The sequence below is a fragment of the Oxyura jamaicensis genome, chromosome 1 (assembly GCF_011077185.1).
Source record: "Oxyura jamaicensis isolate SHBP4307 breed ruddy duck chromosome 1, BPBGC_Ojam_1.0, whole genome shotgun sequence".
NCBI lineage: Eukaryota > Metazoa > Chordata > Aves > Anseriformes > Anatidae > Oxyura > Oxyura jamaicensis.
The window spans coordinates 66,018,207-66,039,808 of NC_048893.1; the positions used below are offsets into that span (position 1 = coordinate 66,018,207).

Sequence of the window (21,602 nt, forward strand, 5' to 3'; positions counted from 1 at the left end):
GTCCAGTGTCACCCATATTATCCCTATTTATGACTTTTTCTACAGAATTTACTGTCTTTAAAACTCATTGAAATCTTTTCTCTCTGCCTTTACAAAAAGTTAAAGCCCAATTAAGGAAATGCAAACAGGAACTTCTTCTGAGCCTTCAATAACAACATAACAGATTGTAACACAAGGAAGTAGAGAAGTGAACGTACACTTAGTCCCTCTGGCAAAGGAAAAAAAAAAAATGATCTTTTTGGCATTTAAAAAATATCATTCTATATTGTAACAAAAAATCAATAATGCAGAACCACTGGTTAAAAAAAAAAAAAAAAAAAAAAAAGAGAGAGAAAGAAAGAGAGAGAGAAGAAGAAGAAGAAAACAAACAAACAAACAAACAAACAAACAAAAATAAAATAAAATAAAATAAAATAATAATAATAATAATAATAAATGACTACAAGAAGCTCCAAATAAAATATCTCTTAACTGGCTCCAGAGGGGCAGAGTCATCCCTTGTCCAGGGATGCTCAGCTGGAGCAGTTCTGACCAAGAGGTGAGGCCTCATATAGGGTAGTGAAGCAAAGCCAGAAAAAAAAGGAGTGGAAAGGGGAGTTCAAGGTTGAAATATCTACACAACAGACTCCTTTGGGGCAGGCACAAAACGATCAGTCAGGAAATCATACTTTTGACAGAGTAGAACTGATTTCAATACTGGACTAAAGATTTGCTGTGAAAATAACTTTTGTATTTGACACTTTTGTTGGAGAATTTATTTCTTTAATGATAGGTTGTGGGATAATCCTATATACTCAAGGACAATTCTGCACAACCTGATCCAGAGAAAAGCAGGACCTTTACCACAGTCTGCAAAAGAGGATTCCCAAGAATTTGGTTTTCATGGGTGCTGACTGGTGTGATTTTGGTGAAGCCACTTCACCCCCTTTGATGGTGATTCCTCTTTCACTTTTGCTCCATATTCTTTACTTTGTTAACTCTTTGCACCTGGAACTTTTCTGACTGGGGAGCGAGTAATACAAAGAAGACCTGGTTTGGAAGGGGTCTTCTGCATGTAAATCCTAAACTCATTTAGCTTAGGTAATTCGTACAACACAAGACTGTGTTTTTTCTATCCAGAAATAAATATAAGACTGGACTGCACAGTCTGAGTTTTTAAATGTGAAAATTACGACCATTAAATCTGTGATTTGAAAATGTGTCAGCACAATGCAGAGAACAATTTGGATATGTTTGGAGGGTTACTGCCTTAGGGTCAATTGAAACAAGCAGATCTATGGGGTACAACAGTCGATGGAGCGAGCAATCACAGGTGCAAATATGCCTGGGGCTTGTCTAACTTCCATTAAAATAAAAAGTTTGAGAGCACTAATCATTTCTGTGCCTTTACATTTTAAACAGCCGCTGGCATTGCCTAAGCATTTTAACTGCATGCTGGCAGAATTGTGAGTTTGCTAGGAGCAGACATCAGGAAGGGCAATAAAGGGTATAAGGATGCAGAGGTGCAAAACTGCATTTTCCAGAAAATAGGGCTGAATGAATATCCAGAGGTCAAAAACAGAATAATTACAAGTCTTGGAGTCTGCACCAGTAATGAACTCCTGTCTCCCAGCATTTTTAATCCTTGTGAATGAAATCCTAAAATGCACTTGTGATGACATGCCTGTATGGGTTGAAAGGGTCCAAGCCACATCTGAGGACCCATGTGAGGTGAGTAAGTGAGCTCTGACAGATGAGCCCAACTACATGCAGTACTACATTTTACCCCCTCCTGAATTTTACCCATCTGCCCCTTTTCTCTGCCTCACATTACCACAAAGGCTGGATATCACAGCAGTGGACAGGTATGTGTCCACACTTTTGTAGCCCCCTTCTTATGGCAGTGCCTTACTGTAAGTACCCCTTTGTTGATGGCTGCACAGACAGCATGGAAGGCTGTATGTGCTCTCCTGGGGATAAAGGACTGTGGGATATGGGTAGGGGAGATTGCCATGGACAGAAAAAAAATCTAGAAACACTACAGTAAAATCTCACAGAGCTTGGCTTTGGAAGTGCTTTTTATTTCCACTGATCTACTTGCTTAAAACATGAGATGCTCTAAGACTACCAAAAGTCAAATTTCCTATTTTTGTGTTAATCTGATTGTGCTCAATTTTTGTATGAGTTCTTACTGGGCTGCTTTGCTGCTTGTAGAAATAGGTTATGTAGCAGTTCACAGATATGTATAGATTAGTAATAACTGATGGACTGAAGTCTAATTGGAGAGAGAGAGAGATGTGCAAGAAGCCTCGAGGAAGACTGTTTTAAAGTGTCTTTAAGAGAGTTTGGGGGCATGATAACTTAGCACAGTAGGTTTTCAACTCCTAAAAATCTACATTCAAATTTTGGTGAAGTTGCTGAGGGAAAGTTAGTTTGCCATGACTTGAGTTGGCTTCCAGTCAAGCTATTCAGAGACCTTCTGTAGCATGCTGCATGCTTTGACTAGCTAGAAAGATTGGCCTAGGCTGTGGCAAGCAATTGATGTAGAATGGCAGAGGGCTGCCACCCGCACTCTGTTATTCTTCTCAGATGTAAAATCCTATCTCTGATGCTGTCACCAGCAGCACTTCTTTTGATTTTAGTGACAATGAATCTGACTTATATGGGCCTTCTATACGATCAGTTATGTGTCCAAATCATGTCTCTATAACCGATTTTTGGTCTATCTCTTTTAGTGAACTAATAAATCATGAACAATAACAAAAGAAAAAGCAAATATCAAAGTTCAGATCTTCATTTTGGGGCTGGGGTGAGAATGAGGTGTGGGTAGGGGAGGAAAAGTTGACTTTTAAACAGGCTTTTGTGTTTTCAGGGAGATAACAGAAGAGGTTGCTTCCAAGGGTGATACAATCTGTTGAGCAGCACCATGCTAACAGAAGTAAACAGTCTGCTTTGGAAAGGCACAGCTAAGCAGGAGAGGAGCTGAAGGAGAAATACTTGTTATACTGGCTACAGTTTGTCCTCTAACAGGGCCAGAATGTGTTTGTTCCCCACGCTGTCTGTGCGTAGTAGAATGGATACAGAGGACCTACCAAGGATGTAATGCAAGGCTGTACACTTGCAATTCTGTTTGGTTTTATCTTTGCTAGGGAGGGTAAGAAAATACAGCAATAGCAGGTCTGAACGTTACCATTTCTTTAAATGACAGATGCAACATTTTCTTTCTGAGAATTTAGCCTTGAGGACCCTATTTACTCTCCCTTTCAAACCTTTCAGATCACATCTCATCTGCTTCTGCTTTGTGTAATCAAACTCATAATAATGGCTTGAGAAGCAGGCAGGGATAATTGGCATCCACTTCATAGAAGAATAACGGTGAGTGTGAAAATAAATTGTATGGATTGTAATTGTTTTCCTTGCCTTTAATTCTTTTGCACAATATTAGTCCTTGTAGTACCTTGGGGAAGAATATAATATAAGATGGCCATTCTTGGTCAGACCCAAGTTCTCATCACGCCACATGTCTGTCTTGTGGGGACTGTTAAAGGGTATTTTGGAACAGTGATAAGAAAAAGTAAAGACAGAGCAATCCTTTTCCCAGCACTTCTTTAGTTTCCAGCAATTAGTGTTTTGCAAAATTCCTAAGCTAGGCTCTGTATGTATGTTATATTTCACCTGTTTAGGTATTTTATATAATTAGTTGGCTATGTTGTGAAATCCCACAATTACTATCCTCATGGGTTCTATGAGGTAGAAGAGTGGTATATTATCTCCATGTTATGGATTTTGAACTGAGGAGCAGAGAGACTTGAAATGCCACCATCTAAAAATAGATTAAAGCTGTTACAGTTCATTAGCACAATAAAAACTTTGGAACAAATTGATACCCAGCCTGTCCTTAAAAATCCAGCCTGTCTATAAACTTCCTATTACAATGCAACATGATGGGACAAGGGTGACCACAACCCTGAAATTTTATGATAGTTCTGTGTTGCTTCACTTTCCCAGTAAATGCCAGTAACATGATCCTATATATGACTTCAATTACACATGGTTGTTTCCAGATGACTTTAGGACTCCAAGACAAGGTACCCCCAATTAAAGAAGAAAAGGTGTATGGACAGGTATGATGATCACCAGAAATGTGCAGATTGTTAAAAAGGATTTTCAGGTTGTTGAAAATGTCAATAGCTCGTGACACTATAAGATTATAATATTGAAAAAGGTAAATTCTGTGTTAGAAGGACTTTGGAAAGATGGGGAAAATACGCATCAGAAGGTCTAAGATGACAGTAGGCAGTACACGGGAAACATTTGTCACTTGGACTCCATTGCCTTGGTGCAGTCCGGTTAAAAGATAACTGAGGCCAAGCTTGGATGTTATTCTCTGTCTGTTGTGCAGATGCCACATCGTCTAACCATGAAGTGCTTGGCTCCAGTATTAATATGTGCCCTCCCTTAGTGAGTAGCTGGTACTAAACTTGGCAAAGGAGAGAGATGTGCCTCCTGTACTCTGCTCATTTCACAAGCTTACACCCTTATCTCTGCTTGAGCTTCATAGTTTGGGAATGTTACCTTCAGGTAGATGTTCCAGCTGGCCATATAAAACACAACGAAGGGGTGGGGGGGGGGGGGAGGGGGAGGGTTTGTTTTTTAAGGAGGAACTAGAGGGGAAGTGAGTGAATTGACCTACTATGAATTGGACTTTTTTTGGCATTTTGGCATTTTTTAATGCTATCTCACTGTCATGGTTTAACCTGGCTGGCAGCTAAACACCACACAGCTGTTTGCTCACCCTCCCCCCACCCTCTCTGGGATGGGGGAGAGAAACGGGAAAGTGAAGCCTGTGAGTTGAGATAAAGACAGTTTATTAAGATAGAAAATAATAATGATAATAATAATAATATGTACAAACAAGTGATGCACAATGCAATTGCTCACCACCCGCTGACCGATGCCCAGCCCAACCCCGAGCAGCCGGCCCCCCCAGCCCGGCTAGCCACCCCTATATATTGTTTAACATGACATCAGGTGGTATGGAATACCCCTTTGGCCAGTTTGGGTCAGCTGTCCTGGGTCTGTCCCCTCCCAGCTCTTGCTGCACCCCTAGACTGCCTGCTGGCAGGACAGAGCAAGAAGCTGATAAGTCCTTGTCTTAGTGTAAGCACTGCTCTGCAACAATTAAAACATCGGCATGTTATCAGCACTCTTCTCATCCTAATCCAAAACATAGCACCCTACCAGCTACTAGGAGGAAAATTAACTCTGTCCTAACTGAAACAGGACACCCACCTTACTTCATCTTCTCTTTTTTAAAAGTGAATATGTACTCATTGTCACAAACTTATTGTACAATAGATACTAAAAATGCTCTGCTTCAACAACAACAACAAAACATACTTTTATAGCTATTGCTAAATTCTTATTGTTGTTAATGGCTCATATGTTTGGTTAACTATGAGACATCTGGTTCGGATACCTAGATATTTTACTGCAATCATAAATGATTAATAATGATATATAATAAGCATTTTTAAGTACCTGAAAGTTCTTGCTAATGTAATAATACAGGCCTTTTAACTTTTACTATTTTTCTTATCCTTTTCATCCAGAAAGCTGGTTACAATACTAGCAATGTATTGGTTGTGTGCAACTGGCAGAAGCTTTAATGACCTTGATATGAAGAAGGGCTTAAATAAATGTTATAGATGTTGAATAAATGGTAAAGATGCTTAGAAATACTTACAGATAACACAGGATATAAACCAAGTTTTTTGAAAGCAGAAAAATGTAAGAAGACCAGATTTGTTTTATTTTTTTTCCATATCTGTATGTTCAGTTATATGAGTAAAACGCATCAAAGAAAAAAATGCATATATATCAGTCTACTGAAAGGGTTTTTCATACCTGTTATTTTATGTATGTGTCTCCTTACAAAAACCACACTGCTGGGAGGAACATGAAGAAAAATAATGCCATTTATATTGCTGTAGACTGTAGGTAGAAAGACTACTTTTCTGTATTGGAATTTAGAGACGCTTTTGTAAAAGGCAACACTGGCTTGTAAATGACAAATACACACAACCTGGATCACAGCTGGTCACAAAGGCAGATCCATAGATTGTGCTAATGTTGGTGCTTCCCACTCTTTTTGCCACCTAGTTTGCTTAGGAGAGGAAAAGTGAATGTTTATGGTGAAATTTAAATCCTGGTATACTTAATATCATCCTCTTGGCACTTATGGAGAGATAGTGCCAGGACAGGGAAACAAATTTGTCATCTCATTACCTTTTAATTTGTATTAGAAACACCTCTAAATAGTTGGCCTTCCAACGTAGCTCTTCCTTGTTATTTCTCAATAGCACAGCATATCGCATCGTTAAACATAAATTGCTCTTGGCTGGTTTTTTGAAGTGATTTGACAACATAGTTTGATTTTGCTCTAACATGATCTAGAAACTGTTTCCCAGTAGTGGGGCAAAGGGAATGTGAAGAAACTATGTGGAATTCGTTGCAATTTGCTCCTTTCTTACAGTACCTATCATGGTTTACTTAACTGTAGCAGTGTTTGAACCTAATAAAATTGCTTCGATGTGTTCAGTGATTACATTAATAGTATGGATTTCATACATTAGGTGAGACTTGGCTTAGAATGCTAATGTTACATTCTTTACAATAATGCAGTGAATCCCAATTTGGTTTTGATTGCAATAATCTGGAGTCAAATGTGCAAACCTTTGCTAATTTAAGTTGATTTTACCTTTATCATTTTGCATATTATATAATCTAGAGCCACACAAACAAAAGCTTGTTTGGACTTACTGTGCTTTCCTTTTCAGAAAACAGAATTCTTTTTAATTAAAAACACTTTAAAAAAATCAGTATGTGTAATTGCTAACACCTGCTATGTGTTACTAACAGATGTTTCTTACTTACCTAAGGGAACTGTTATAATTACACTATAAGCTTATTGGAATGGCATTTAACCAAGATAGTTTAGGAACTTTAGGTGGTGACTTTGTGTTCTTTTATTAATCTTTCCTCTTTAAAAAAAAAAAAAAAAAAAAAAAAATCCAAAAAGAATCGTTAAATGATGAGCTTTTATTTTTTTAATTAATTAAAGGAGAAAAGAAGTCAACCCTCCTGACTTTCCTCCCCAGCCTGTGTTCACCAAGTGCAGTTAACCAGAATCAAGCTTTGGAGGTTCAGTCTGTCCTTTTGCCTCAGTCCATCACTGAGCATCAAGGAGGAGTTTGTGTCCAAGTGTAGCACTGCCTCAGAAAGGCTCCTGATCAGGTGGTGGTGTGAGAGATCTTAAAAGTCCTGGGGTGGGGTTTGAGGAACACATGCTTGCTGTGTGATCTTGGGCAGCCCACTTAACCTTTGTGTCTCTATGCTCGTCTGTGAAATAATGTGATACTTGCCTCATGATGTGTTGGAGGCTCAAGTCAGAGAGATTGGCACAGGGCTTTGAGATCTTTACATTAAAGGTTGGTAATAATAGCTCTAAGTGTTGACCTGTGACTGGGAACTTGCAGCTTGGAGGCTGGCCTCCTCCACGCCATGGAGGTCTGCTGGCGCAGCAGCTCGCGGGAAGCACTCTGGATTCCCACATCTTCCAACTCGACTGCAAAGCAAGACTCTCAGTGTTCTCCCTCTGCATCTTCATTTATTAAACTAATCACACAATTACCTGAAGGCATGTGTTAAATATGACACTGGTCTCTGCAAAATAATGGGCCAATTGCAAACAATGAATAAAGAGAAGCAGCTCCATTTATAACTGCTGTTTCAACAGAGCTGTGTTGTAATCAAAGTGATTTGAGGGTGACTCATTAATTAATTGATGTGCTTTTTTATTATGTGCTATTGAGTTAATGAGTAATTTGTGCTAGATAACTCTCTGAACACACTGATTACGTGAGATATTTTCTGGGGCTTTCATACCGATGACATGCTGAATAGGTGGAAGATGGTATTTGCTTATGTATACTCATTATTAGCAGATTCAAGATGAATATAAATCAGCAGAAGGGCATTTTAAAAGGTATTAGATACATGCAACCCTTACTTTAAGGCTTTAAACAGATACTCTTCAGCTTGTAATGCCTTAAATAGTATTAAAATCACTTTCTTTATAATACTTCTATCACCCGCAATTGGCAGCTTCTAGAAAAGGTGCCTACACAAAAGATTTTATACTGGGAGCATGTTTGTGCTAATGGCCTATTACCTTGCACATATTGTATTTTGGTTTCCTTTTGCAAGGTACTGAAGTGAACAGTAAACAGGTTTGGTCTGCATCATTGGACTGAAGTAGGAGAAATGTATTAAGTGAATATGTAATTGGCTTTTTAATCTAAAGTGGTATTTAAAAGAATAAAAACACTGTTCTTATATACAGTACACACTTTGCTTTCTGTAGTTTGAGTTGTTAAAGCTTTTGCTTTATTGAAACCACAACATCTCCAATGCCATAGGAGTTTTTTATTCATTAAACAACAAATGGCTAAATTGATAATTTAGTCTGACAACAGCAGCACAGTGGAAGCTTTCAGAAGAATCAGCTAAATGTATAAAATTATACCCAGCAATCACTACAGACCTTCATTTTTGACAAGATTTGTTCTAGGTACAGATGACTGTAAACTACCTACTGCTGAGAAAATTATAAGAAGCTGCTGTATATTATGTTGAAAAAAGCCTTTAAAGTACTTTGTCTGTACAGGCTAAAACCTACCAGAGTCCCTGTTTGTTTCTTTTCCCCACATTCTCCCTTCTTGCTGACCACTTCTCAATCTATTTTTCTCAAGTCGGTTTATATGTAGGTAATTAGGAACATCTGAGGGGGTGGAGGATGAATTTTCTTTATTTACAATACATGAGCATAAATTTGAGCATTTGGGGAGCGTGGTAGGAAGAGGCAAGATGATGTGCTTATAAAAGAAAGCAAAGTAAGCATGATAAAAAGTACAACTATGAAACAGATCAACTCTTCGCCCTGGTCATCGCTCTTGCAGAATCCAGGCTGTCTTGATTCCTCACCAGTTGTGGCACATAACAGACACAGCAGGCTATGGTTGGCAGAGGTGCTTTCTACAATGGAAAATCAAGGTCTGATAATATGTACTTCTCCACATGGCTGAAAAAACAGCAGCTCATGAATAATAGTGAGTTGTGGTTGTGGTGTTTTTTGTTGTTGTTGTTTGTTTTGTTTTGTTTTGTTTTTTGACTGGCTAAACTTAAGAGATCTGTAAAGATAAAGATAAAATACCCTAAAGATAGTAGATACAAGTGGAAACAATCTTGTCTGGCAAATAAGCATACACTGAACAATGGTCTCTAGCAGAACATTTTGCTGTATACAGATAGAGCATGTTGACACACAGTGATGGAGAAGGAAACCTAAGGTAAATAAAAATAAAAGGAACCCAAAGGAATGGTCTAGGCTTCAGTCAAAAAGATCAGTAAGGCGGCCCGGCAGATAATCTCTCTTTTAATATTGTTTTATGATATTATGTTGCGGTGGTGTTGTAAATGTTTCCATTAAATAATTAACCCCCAGTTATTAAAAGCCAGACAACATGGAAGATTGAAATATCAGAAAATATGTAATCGATCTTTGACCTACCTTAAATTTACATTTAATTTGTATCCTCTGCATACTAATTTTAGATACAATGCGATTAAGATACCTAAGCTCAAAGTGCTCAAAGCAATGCCGAACCATCACATTGCAGCACTTCAAATGTGCATATCAACACTTTTCTATCCTTACATCAATTACGGCTGATAGAACAGTGAGACATAGTTTTCCTTCATAGCAGGAGCACCCTTCTCTTCCCCATTTTGAGCATATATCACAAAATACACACATGCACATAAGAGTAACACTGCATGTAACAATGAGCTGCTGTTTTTCCATTCCACTCTCTTCACTTACCCTGTACAGAGCTGAGCAGTGGCACTTTGTGGTAGAGTGCTAGAGCATGTATAGGTCTACTAGTATGTAGTTGCCTTCATCCCCAACAAACCTTTTGCAGGATTAGTTGGTTTTGGTGCTCTCCCAGCTCAGATCTATGGTTCCTTACTGCATGTATGAATACTCTGCATTTCCCAGAATGTCTAGTAACATTTGCATGCATAGCTCTTGATTTTCTGAAGAGCTGAAATGCTTTACAAAAGCAGTGTATGTATTAGCCCCATTTGGCAGATGGGGGCAATTGAGGCACAGAGAAGTTGAGTGACTTGCACGTGCTTACAGCAAGTCAAAGACAGAACCAAGGTCCTGTATTTCCTGTTCCCCAGCCCTATTTCCGAACTAGGGATTTCTATCTACTCTGTAGTCTACTAGTGGGAAGCTGAAAAGGCTCTTTCTGGTTTCTAACTGGAAGAAACAACACTGGCTGGAGGAGAAAATTGTAATCAAAATACGATAGTATTTTTCCCCTTCCAGCCATCCTCACCTTCATACAGAGGACAAAACATTTATTGCACTTGAAGAGAATCTGGAAGAGCCTAGTAGTATCTCTGCTACTTCGGTGTCTCAAAGACATAAAGGGGCTGTGGAAGGAAGTGGAAGAGAGGCTTGTGCTCATGGTTAGAAAGGAATGTAGCTCTCAAAACAGGGCTAAATTTAATTTGAAAAGCTATGTGGAACTATTTCTTCTGATTAGCAACCTGGACGAGTCTATTCATGTCTTGCTGGTCCTGCATGAGTAAAACCGAGTGTTGTGAGCCATGCTTATTTTTAAAGGGTTCACAGCCAGAAACAAAACCACACTGTAACAATAGTCATTAGAACTAAATATCCATTTCTAAATCAATCCACTGAGCATTGTACTTAAAACCACAAGCTAGAGGAATTACCCCACTGCATTATAAATTTCTTTCCCCATCCCAGGAAAAGCACACTGAAACTGCACAATGGGACAGGAAGAGCCAGGAAGGACAGCACTGAACTTCAGCAGAAATGAGGGTTTTCAGGCTAAATAAAAGCAAGAGTTCAGCTTCATAGCAATGCAGGATGTAGCGGGTTTCTTTTTTTCTTTTTAATGTTGTTTTTTAAATGCAGGCTGTTTTCCTGGTGAGATAGATTACAGTGGCAAAGAGAAAAGAATTAAATATGCATTTAACAACTCTTTAAACATTCATCTTGCTTTCTTTGCCAAACACCTGTAAACTCTGTCAGGGGTATGAGCACTTAAGGACATCCTGCTGATGCAATAGCTTCATGGCTTTAAAAACGCAGGCCTGACTCTCCTAGAAAATGGGCTGACTGGCAACAGTAGCTGTCAGGAGTGACTGCCCCTCTGTCAAAATAATTTTAATTGCCAGTATCGATGGGACAAACCTGTAGCAAGTTGGTGTGGACAGCAAAGTACCTGTGTAGTTGAGTGTGGTAGCTTTTGCTTTCTGTACTGGTACTTCAAAGTTTTGTCCCATCTACACTAGCATTTAAATTACTTTCAGCATTCGCTGAGGTGGGTACCTAGTGACCTGCCACTCTCCTAGTGTCAGCACAGGGTCCTTTCCTTAGTGTAAATAGACCCTTAGAGGGGGCTGTTTACAGTGCCTTCTAGTTTAACACATTTCCAGGGTTTTCTGAGGACACAAACTCAGAAAACTTCAGGGTTAAAACCTGACTTTAAAAAAAAAAAAAAAAAAGAGAGAGAGAGAAGAAAAAAAGCAGAATCCTATCAAATTTAAAGAAATTTTTGTAATTTACATAAACAGAAGTACTCTCTCTTTCCTCCCTCAAATTAAAGGCATTCAGAAAAATAACATATATATATTTATATATATATATGTATATATATATATAATAAGGTACCCAGAGGCACTGGTTTGCATTAGGGCATAATTTCCAGCTAAATTAAAAATCAAATCCAGGCATTCTGAATGCCTGAGGGGAACAAAAGCAGTACCCCAAATCATTAACTTTTGCACCTTTTATAATATATCCCAAACCAGTCAGATTTATTTTTCAAAATTTTGTAGTAAAATAAAAGTGCTCTTTGAGGAAAATCTATGCAATTAAACAGCAGATGCTTAACCCCTGAAAAATAGAGGCTTATAACAGAAGTGCTGATAGACCCTTAACCATAGCATCATTAGCAGCAGGTGCTGCTAGAGTTATTAGTTGTCTAAATAGTTTTAATGTAAACAGTATTCTTAAGCTCTAAGTGTAGCATAATGGTTGGGATTTGCTCTTTAATTCTTTTTACTAGAAAGATACAGCTCATTTAAAATAGCTGGTAGATACAGAAAGCATAAATATACAGTAAGTTTAGACACTGATTGTACTAAATGCAACAATACAAAGAAGCAAACAGGAACACAAATGGTAACACAATAAAACTGTATTACATTTGTGCCTCAAATATTACAATACATTATATACAATAGTCCAAAATAAACATCTCATGCCAAATGACACAAAAAGAAACAAACAAACAAAAAAAAAAAATCCCAATAGCAAGCAAAAAAATCCAGCTGTATGTACAGTACCTTTTTAATTAACATTCAACTCTGAACTGGAGCAATTTTCACTACATACAGATGCAGTCCGCCTTTTATTTCACACAACCATTCTGTCTCCCTATATCTACGCTATTCAGTAAGTTCCTGTGTCATTTCTTATATACATGTTGAGCAAAAAAGATAAAAGAACATAGTGCTTTGTATTCTTAATGATGTGGCATCAGATCAGCGAACCTGGGGTGCATAACCTTCTTTCATTAAACCCTCCTCATAGTCTGTCTGGCACAGAATCATGTTGTTCTTCAGGAAAAATTTGTCTCCAACGCAAAATCTGAAATTACAACAAAAGCGGAAAAAAAAAGGTAGTTTCAAAATGAATGATATGATGTGATCTTACATGTAAGGAATGTAAAACAAGTGTTCACAATTTTGTTGTACCCACCACAGGGTACACAATTATGCACACAATTCTGCTGTCTGTTGCAGCACAGACAGACACACAGACATAGACACATATGTGAAAGCTCAGCAGAGACATCACTCTGGTAGCAGAATCAATTCCAGGCTTTCAAGAAACATAGTGCATGCAAGTGCTTTTGCTTTCTCAGCCACAGGTTTCATTCAAAGCCCACTGAAGAATGTGGGAGTCCTGGATCAGGTCACCACCACACAGATAAAACAGAATAAATAGCCAAGGCTACTGAGTTGAGTGAAAAGTAAATGTACTGCTTTCACACAAATCAGAAGGGAAACAAAGTGATCATATACAGTAGAATGCCCATCTGATGTTCAATATATTTATGTTGTACAGACATAGCAATAGGAAATTCTTTTTATATTTCAGTTGAATATTTTACTAGAATTGATTTAAACGAGCGTTTGTGAGAATCCTTTCTGGTATAAACACAGCTTTATACATATTGTGATGCAAAATAGAGACACACACAGGTATGAAGAGAGACCATTTTTTTTCCTTTTTTTTTTTTTTTTTTCTTTTTTTTCCCTGTAGGAATTGATTATAAATTTAGTCACTCAGCTAACTACTTTCTCTCTTGTGGTATCCGTATACGTAGCTTTTATACTATTATGTGCATCAGAATCATCCGATTGCTACAAAACACCATGAATTATTTCATTTGATTTTCTCTGATGGGTAGGAAAATCACGTAATGTTAGCTCTCCTGGCTGTCTGGCTTCAAACTTCGAGCAAAGTAGTATTTTCTAGCTAAGCGGTATGCTTGAGCGTAAGGAGGCTCTTCACAGACACCCCCTCAACCCTTCCCCCCGGCAAAGCCGGTGTTCTTGAGGATGCTTAAGAAACAAGTGAATAGGGCCAATGTATAGAAAAAACTGTTTCCCTAGTGACTGCCTTGGCAGGGTTACATTCCTTTGTTTATAGTGAACTCTCCAGATATAAAATATATTGGGAGGCACTGCTCACATTATTCCAATTAAAATGAAAGAAAGTAGCCTAAATGAACCCCTTAACACCAACATGAATAAATGAAACCAGTTTCTATCAGCTAATTACAGATCTCACTACATAAAGTATTGTTTAATGTGTAACAGATTATAATGTCCTTTTTTGTATAATTTTCAAATGGTGACATCTTGGACACAATTAGGGTCAGATATAAATGCTTGTGTTGTTTACGGTAGATTTAACAACAGAGTAGCTATGGGAATAGCTGTATATGTATTTAATTGTAACAATTTAACCTTCAAATAGTGGTGTCTGCTGTAGTTGACCCAGTAAAACTACATAAATTACACAAGCTGACCTGTGTGACCTCTGATAGTGGTCTCTCTTTATCAGATAGTCAATTCCTAATGATGTTCAAGCAGAAATCTTGGTGAATTGTCACAGATTAAATTGTGTATTGAAAGCAGTCCTTTAATGTTTTGTGAAGTTGGAGGTTTAAATGAGTAGCAGTTGGACTGATTTACATTTGTGAAGATTGGAATGCTAGACAAACAGTGAACCCATTTATTTTCCAACTGGGTAGCTTTGGAAATTTATCCTTATGCTAGCTAAATAGATAGAGGGAAAATAGTGTAATAAAAAAGTGGATTGAAAAGAATTAGCTCTGCTCTTAAAGGAAAATTGGTTTGTTTATTTGTGGACTTTTTTTCTTTAGGATTACTGCCTGCTGCTGATGATGATTGAAAATAGAGATTATGGAATGATCCCGAAATCTTTAAGTTATTTATGGTCAAGACAGTTTTATAGAATTTACAGGTTCCTTCTGCCCTTCCTACCCCAATCCTGGTATATTAAGGCTGCCAACAACAGAAAAGTATTTTGAGTAGATGTGTTGAAATGAAGAATTCTTGAAGCAAACAAGTTCTTTGGGGGTTTCTCTAGTTTCCACCTTTTGTGTTGTTGTCCATCAACAGCACTCTGTACAGGAATTCTTTTGTGCATTTTGTTATATTAGGAGTCTTTATATTTGTTATATAAAGGTGATATATTAGGAGTTATATATAAGGTTATATATTAGGAGTATTTGTTATATAAAGGAGTCTTAACCTAGTGCTAATAACTAAAAGAGTTTTTTTCCCAAGGAAGTCACATTAAAATAATAATAATAAACAATCTTTCTTAATTTCTTTTAAATGAATGTACTGGTTAATAAGTACTGAAGCTGAGGGTATGAGGTATTGGGGCAAATCAGTGACTCTGTTACAGTGACCCCAACAATTACTGATGGGGATTGCAGCTGAGACATCCATCCGTCAGCTGGGGAGAAAACCACCTCTGCCCAGTCTGCAAAACCCACTGACTGAATAACCTGGGAATGTTATTGAGCTACATATTCCTTTGTGATCCAACATAATCAGAATAATTGGATTAAAATATTTATCCAACGGAAAAATACATTGCTGAAGTGCAATTCACTTGCATGGCAGTACTTTCATGTACAGTTCCTTACGATACTGCTTGAATCAAAACCCTGGCTGAAGGATTTTGTTTTTCAGCCCTCAGAGAAGTGCCACAGTTTGAATTAAACTACAGCAGCTACATGAGGGAGTCAGGACGCCTTTCCCAATAAAAAGTGTCAATGCATTTTGCTTTTGCTATGTTAATATGTCGAGCCAGAAATGCTCTACCTATGTCTACATGGCATTTGACAGCTATATGCATGAGTGGTTTTAAACACACACAGTTCCACAAATCATTTACCTTCCAAGCGTGCAGCTGTCTTGCGGAGAGGCTGCCCATGGCCTGTCTAGACAGGCTTGGCTGTGTGATAACCTGTGGGGAGGGGGTCTGTCTGCATGGTAGGACACTCTGGGTTCATCTTGAGCTGGGTCTGCATGCTGTGGGTGATCCTCTGTGCCTTTGGGGGCAGCCTGTTACTTGCCATACTTTTATCCAAATTCTGCACCCACTTTCGTACTGTGCAAGCTCAGTGCCTGAAACACTTTGCCAAAGACCAGCGGTGAGGCTTGTCTTTTGTCCAAATTCTGCACCCACTTTTGTCCAAATTCTGCACCCACTTTCGTACTGTGCAAGCTCAGTGCCTGAAACACTTTGGCAAAGACCAGCGGTGAGGCTTGCATGTGCCCCTGGGTATTAAATGTGTGAATTATGCATTCATTAGGTGACAAAGAGGTAAGCACCAGGTGAAAAACATCTAAGCTCCTGAGTACAATAAGACAAGGCAAGGAGATGGATGAAATGTGACAAATTCTGTCCATCCTGTTCCATACTTTCAATGTTATCTGACTCTGAAAAACAGATTTAGCCTCTTCTGAAGTCAAAGAGCTACATTTTACAACTACTTCAGATTGGTTTTGCATGCCAGGATTTAAACCTGGATCAGGTTTAAAATGGAAGGGTAAATTCAAGCCTAGCCTTCCACCTCCAGTAAGCTTTTTTTGTCATGGAATTGACATAGGATGTAAATCAGGGCACAATTTGAGCACATATATCAAATGGAGTCAAGGAGCATATTGAGATGCAACTGGGTCAGGAGTATATAATGAGGCAAGACTATTACTCTTCTAGCAGGCAGATGGTAGTCTTCAGCCTTCCCTAAAAACCTCACCTAATTTATTTAATAGGCATGCAAGATGAACAGGAAAAATACACAATAGGCTGCATTAACATGCCAGATTGGATTTACAACCATAAATTGATAGTACTACTTTTGACATGGCTGTGACATTAGTAGAATGACCATTATAATTAAGCGACATCTACAACTCCTGTCATATTTTACAATGGCAAAAAACCTCTGTTATCACCTTGTTTGGAGGGGAAGGTGTGCCTAGACTAATCACAAGTAGTATAAAACTTCCATTTTGAGAAATAGCTATTTCTTTGTTCAGAACAGATATTTAAGGAGATCTCACTGCTGTCTGACATCTTTTCTGATGTACAGGATGCATGTCAAGATATTGAAGACTTCTTAGAAAAGTGAGAGAAATATTGCTGTGAACAAAGATGGCTGTGTGTGAAGTGCCTCCTCCGGTAATGTCGCATCTTTGTTGTAGACGGAAGCAAATTCTGGAAGCATTTGTTTTCCTCTAGGATAAAGAAAGCACAGACTTAGTCCACCCACACCCTTCCACTCTGCTTTTTGCACTCAGGGATGTAACTTGTCTTCTGTTTTTCTTCCTTTCCTGTTTCTTTTAATAGCTAATTTGAGTTTCCAATATAACTCAAATTAATGTTAATCTGTATGCACCAACCAAGAGCACCAAACCACTCTTGTATATCACCATTCATCAGTCCACACTTAGGGTTTACTAATTTTAGGGTTCTGTCAAAAAGTCCATTTATTATCAAACACTTGAAAGTGTAAGCTATGGCTGGATTTGTACATTTTTACTAGTAAGATGTACTGTATGTACACCAAATGTATAGTACAATGCATAGAACCAAATAGTTCAACTTACAGTGACAAACTTGGTGTGCTTTTCACGTATTGTTTTTCTAAAAGCTGGTATGGTGAATGTATTAATTTTTATTCTAAACTTAGAGGAGGCAGTCAATGAAAATAAACTGTATTGAGGTTTCAGAATTTATGTAATGAACACACACAAAAATCTAACGTTGGCGGTTAGATAAGTACATCCCTAGTAATACATAGCCCCCTCCATCCTGCCACACAGACACCTTCACAGAGAACAAAGGCAGCATTGTGTGGGCATTTTACATTTTCTACCAGAGGTAAGTGTCTACAGCTACATCAGAACAGTGATTCAAATGAGTATGTAACTATTTTCAGTCCAGTGCCCATTACAATAAAGGCTGTTTCAGATAGAAGGGTAGAGCTTTTCATTTAAATGCCCCTCAGTGGTAGCAGATGGGGGTTTTAAACCATACCCCAAGATGACTTCAGAAGGCAGAAAGAAATTATGGCAGCAGTATGGAACAAGCTGCTAAAGCAGCCGGCAAAGAGTGAAAGGAAGGACACTGAAACTTTCCAGAAGAAAGTGGGAAAGCTGAAGGCAGGCTGAGATCATCGCTGTAGTCAGAACTGTCAAGCAAAGACACAGCTGATCCCACTTGCAAGATTTTCCACTCCATTTTGCTAGTCACACACATGCAACCTGACAAAGTGTGAAAGGCAGTGTCTGTTTACAAGTTTATTTTTCCAGTGGTTCCCATATTTTTTTCCTTTAAATTTTATGCAGAAATCCACTATGTGGGCTATGGACAAAGCAAGGGGAAGTGCTTCTGAGGAGAAGTTTAATATGGTCACAGAGAAGAAAGGGGAGCATCCACACCATTAAGATGATGGTCATTAAACTCTGCAGGTATTTAGGAGATGGAAAAACTTCAATTAGGAAAAAGCTAGACAAAGACGTGAAAGATAAGGAGATGCTAAAATGTTTAGGCTAGCAGCAAAGCTTGATATTCACAAAATCCCTACAGCTTTAAACATTGGTAGAAAGAAAAAACAATGGTGAAAATGTCAAAAACTGGTGTACAGAGCAATTAGATGCTAGAGCTGAATAACTTTATTAAAGGGAAAACATGACACAGTGCCTACTAGATGTGAGGGGACTAGACTTGGTGGCTCAGGTTATCCCTTATAGTTCTGTCTGTGTCTGCAGTCCTGTCTACAGCCTATTTTGCCAGAGTACATTACGTGGGACAACGAGGTTTTCCTCTTACTCTGAAAAATCTAGCCTTTGGGAAGCCAATAAAATGGGGCAGGCACCTTACAAGTTAGTTCAGAGAGGGAGTTTATAGCCCAAACAAGAGTTCCCAGCAATCGATGAGTTCTGATTACCGTCCACGCTGAGACCAGAGCTAGATGGTGAGTTGTGGATACTCAAAAATAATAAAGCAGATAGTGAAGCTGTGCACAAAAGCAGAAAAATCACCAAATCTTCCTCAAAAAGCACTGACAATAAGCACGCCCCTCTCTCACCAGGCCACGATCAACTGTTTGAAGGGCAGGAATATAAGGGTTGTATGTTACCAACCCTGAAGAGCTGGCTGCCCCAAGTATCAGTGTGATGAAAGTTAATATAATTAGTAGTTAGATTGGAAGGCAGAGAGCATTAGAAGGAACAACCAGGCACAACATGACGGAAGACATTCACCATTGGCAAACACAAAGTAAATGCAAACTGCAAACCAAAGAAATTATTTAGTCTGCTTATGAATATCGCATATATTGTTATGAAAAAAAATCTTAATGGTAGACAAGAAGTGAGTATGTCAAAACTCTCAAATGTAGATCTCAACTGACAGTATTATATGCTTTACAGTAGTGCTCCAGATATGGTGTATTTGTATCAACATGAAGAATATCCCAAAGGATTTAAAACTTAATGGGGAAAGAGAATGTGAAAGTGGGGTATAAGGTCAAAATAAACATGTACGTTTGGCAATAGTCAGTGATCTTTGCTAGTTCTGTTGCTGATTTCTGGATATTTCTAATGTGATTGAAAAAAAGAAATACATATATTCCTCTTCAGGAATACATATATATATTCCTCTCACATTAGGGATAGTGGCTGGGGTGAAAATGAAGAGCAGATCTACAAAGTCAACTCAAGAAGATTATTTTGCATACAAGGAGCAGCATGGATTAAGAAATGACATTAAAATGCTATGTTGTAAACTGATCCTCATCTGAAATCTGCTGGTTGATTTTCATTAGTCTATTTTAACTAGAGGAAGAAAAAGAGCTGCTGAGAATGGCAACAGAAATTGTTAATGGCATGATGACTGACATTATTCAATTTAAAACAAAAGAAAGAGGTTTCATAAAATAATATATAAATATATATGTATAATAATAGTATATAAGAAATATATAAAAATCAGTGGTAATGGTAATGAAATATATAAAAATCAGTGGTGTCCAACATTTATAGTTTTTATTGTTGTTATGCAAGTAATGAAAAACAAAAGATTTAAAACCATTTATTAATGAGTGTAGTCAGTGGAATGCTTTGCCATAGGAAACACAGAAGAGCTAAGCTGGGGCATCCATGAAATAAGGTTTATCATAAAAAAACAACAAAGTTAATTCTTCAGTGTGCCACTAGACCCAAATTGTGAGGAACAAAGGTACCCTACAGGCAGTATGTTTTATTAGGCTCCTTGAGAGCTATTGCAATATAATCAGGATTAGGGCCACTTTTGAGAATTTCTGAAATTCTTTGAAACTTCTGGAACTGCTCTCTGTTTTGAGTAGATGAACTTGATTGTATTTCAGGTAAATCAATTCCTTTGATCCCAGCCTAAGGCTCTCATAAGACTATTTTGGCAACCACTTGCCCAAACTACATGCAAAACACAAATCAAATAAGAGACTAGACTGAAGGCTCAGGGATGACATGGCTAAGAATTATTAAATGTCCCTGGCATGCTCCACTTCAGAAGCACCTAACAGCACTTCCCCAGTGGGAGTCAGTGACCTTAGGGCACAGTATGATGCATATTAGCTACAAAGTGAAATTGTACATTAGTTCACACTTGTTATAGTAAAGGAAGAATATTAAAAATAATCACAACAGCTTTGTTTTTGGGGGAAAGAAAAACAAAGTTCACTTCCTCAGATCCAAGAGTACTAACTATGATGAAAATCTTTTGTACTCAGGGTACCAAATATTGTCTGCTTTGCTTGACTGATGAAGATTAGCTGACTTCTTACATTAAAGAAGTTTGTCTTGTATGGTCTGAAGTGACAAGACAATAACTAAGTGCTAATTGTGCATAACCAACACTAAAGATATGCAGTCCCATTATGTCATGTAATAAATGAAGCGAACAACAGAAATATATTAGGCACTTTAATAATGATACTAGAACAGTGGTTTGCAGAAACAAGGATGTGAAGGGTTTAAGAAACGAAATCTAGGCATGTATGTGTCTTACTTGAGTGGGTACTACTGGGAGGCTCTGCCTGCTTTACTTGGAATACAGCCTTTTAGTTCTGTGGCAAGACAAAATTGATATAGGACTTTAAATAGCATTAGAACCTATAATTACTTTGCATTATTATATAGTTTAAGCAGTGGTTATTACTTGTCTGGTATTTTAATTTCCCATGCAACATGATGAAAAAGGTCAATTTGGCTTTTTTTTTTTTTTAAAGAGCGTAATTGTAGTGTGCTACACTTATTAGCAGCTGTACATTTTATGGTTCTTTAGGGATATTTGATTTTTAAATGACTATAGTGTTACAAAATAATACACTGTAGGACAAGGTGAGTTATTAGGAGAGCTTATTTTAGAGCTGTATCTAACTTTGTCATGTTAAGACTACTATCTTCCTATATTTTTTACTTCCCTAGAATGCTATAAAACTCTAAATAGGTAGGATCATGTAATAATTAAAAAAAAAAAACTTAATGGGTACATTAAGGAGTGGACATAATTGGTTCTATCATTTCCTAGACTTTGTAGAAGTCAATGGCAAAGCTGCTAAAGACAGAGTTGTAAACTGGAGTCAGAAACAGAGATTCTGGTGAAATCTCTAACAGGATTTTGCCATCACTCTGTATGTAGTTACTGAAAGTTGGGCTATATATGCCTCTGAAAAAAACAGTTTTTATAATTTTACCATTTTTGAACTTTGGTCTACAACTGTGCCAAATGTGTGACTCCTCAGAACAAAGTGTCAGGTTTGGATCCTCAGATTTCTGTAACTTACAATCAGGAGGTG

The 21,602-nt window shown here is 37.8% G+C and overlaps 1 protein-coding gene across 5 annotated transcripts in view; it reads right to left on the minus strand.

The window, feature by feature from the left end:
• Positions 1-12,165: 12,165 nt before the first annotated feature.
• Positions 12,166-21,602, minus strand: part of LMO3 (LIM domain only 3) — a 59,601-nt gene continuing 50,164 nt past the window's right edge. For all 5 annotated transcript variants that reach the window (XM_035347181.1, XM_035347172.1, XM_035347162.1 and 2 more), the window contains one exon: positions 12,166-12,793. In XM_035347181.1, the coding sequence (XP_035203072.1) occupies positions 12,688-12,793 (106 nt within the window). In that variant the 3' untranslated portion in view covers positions 12,166-12,687. The remainder of the gene's footprint in view (positions 12,794-21,602) is intronic.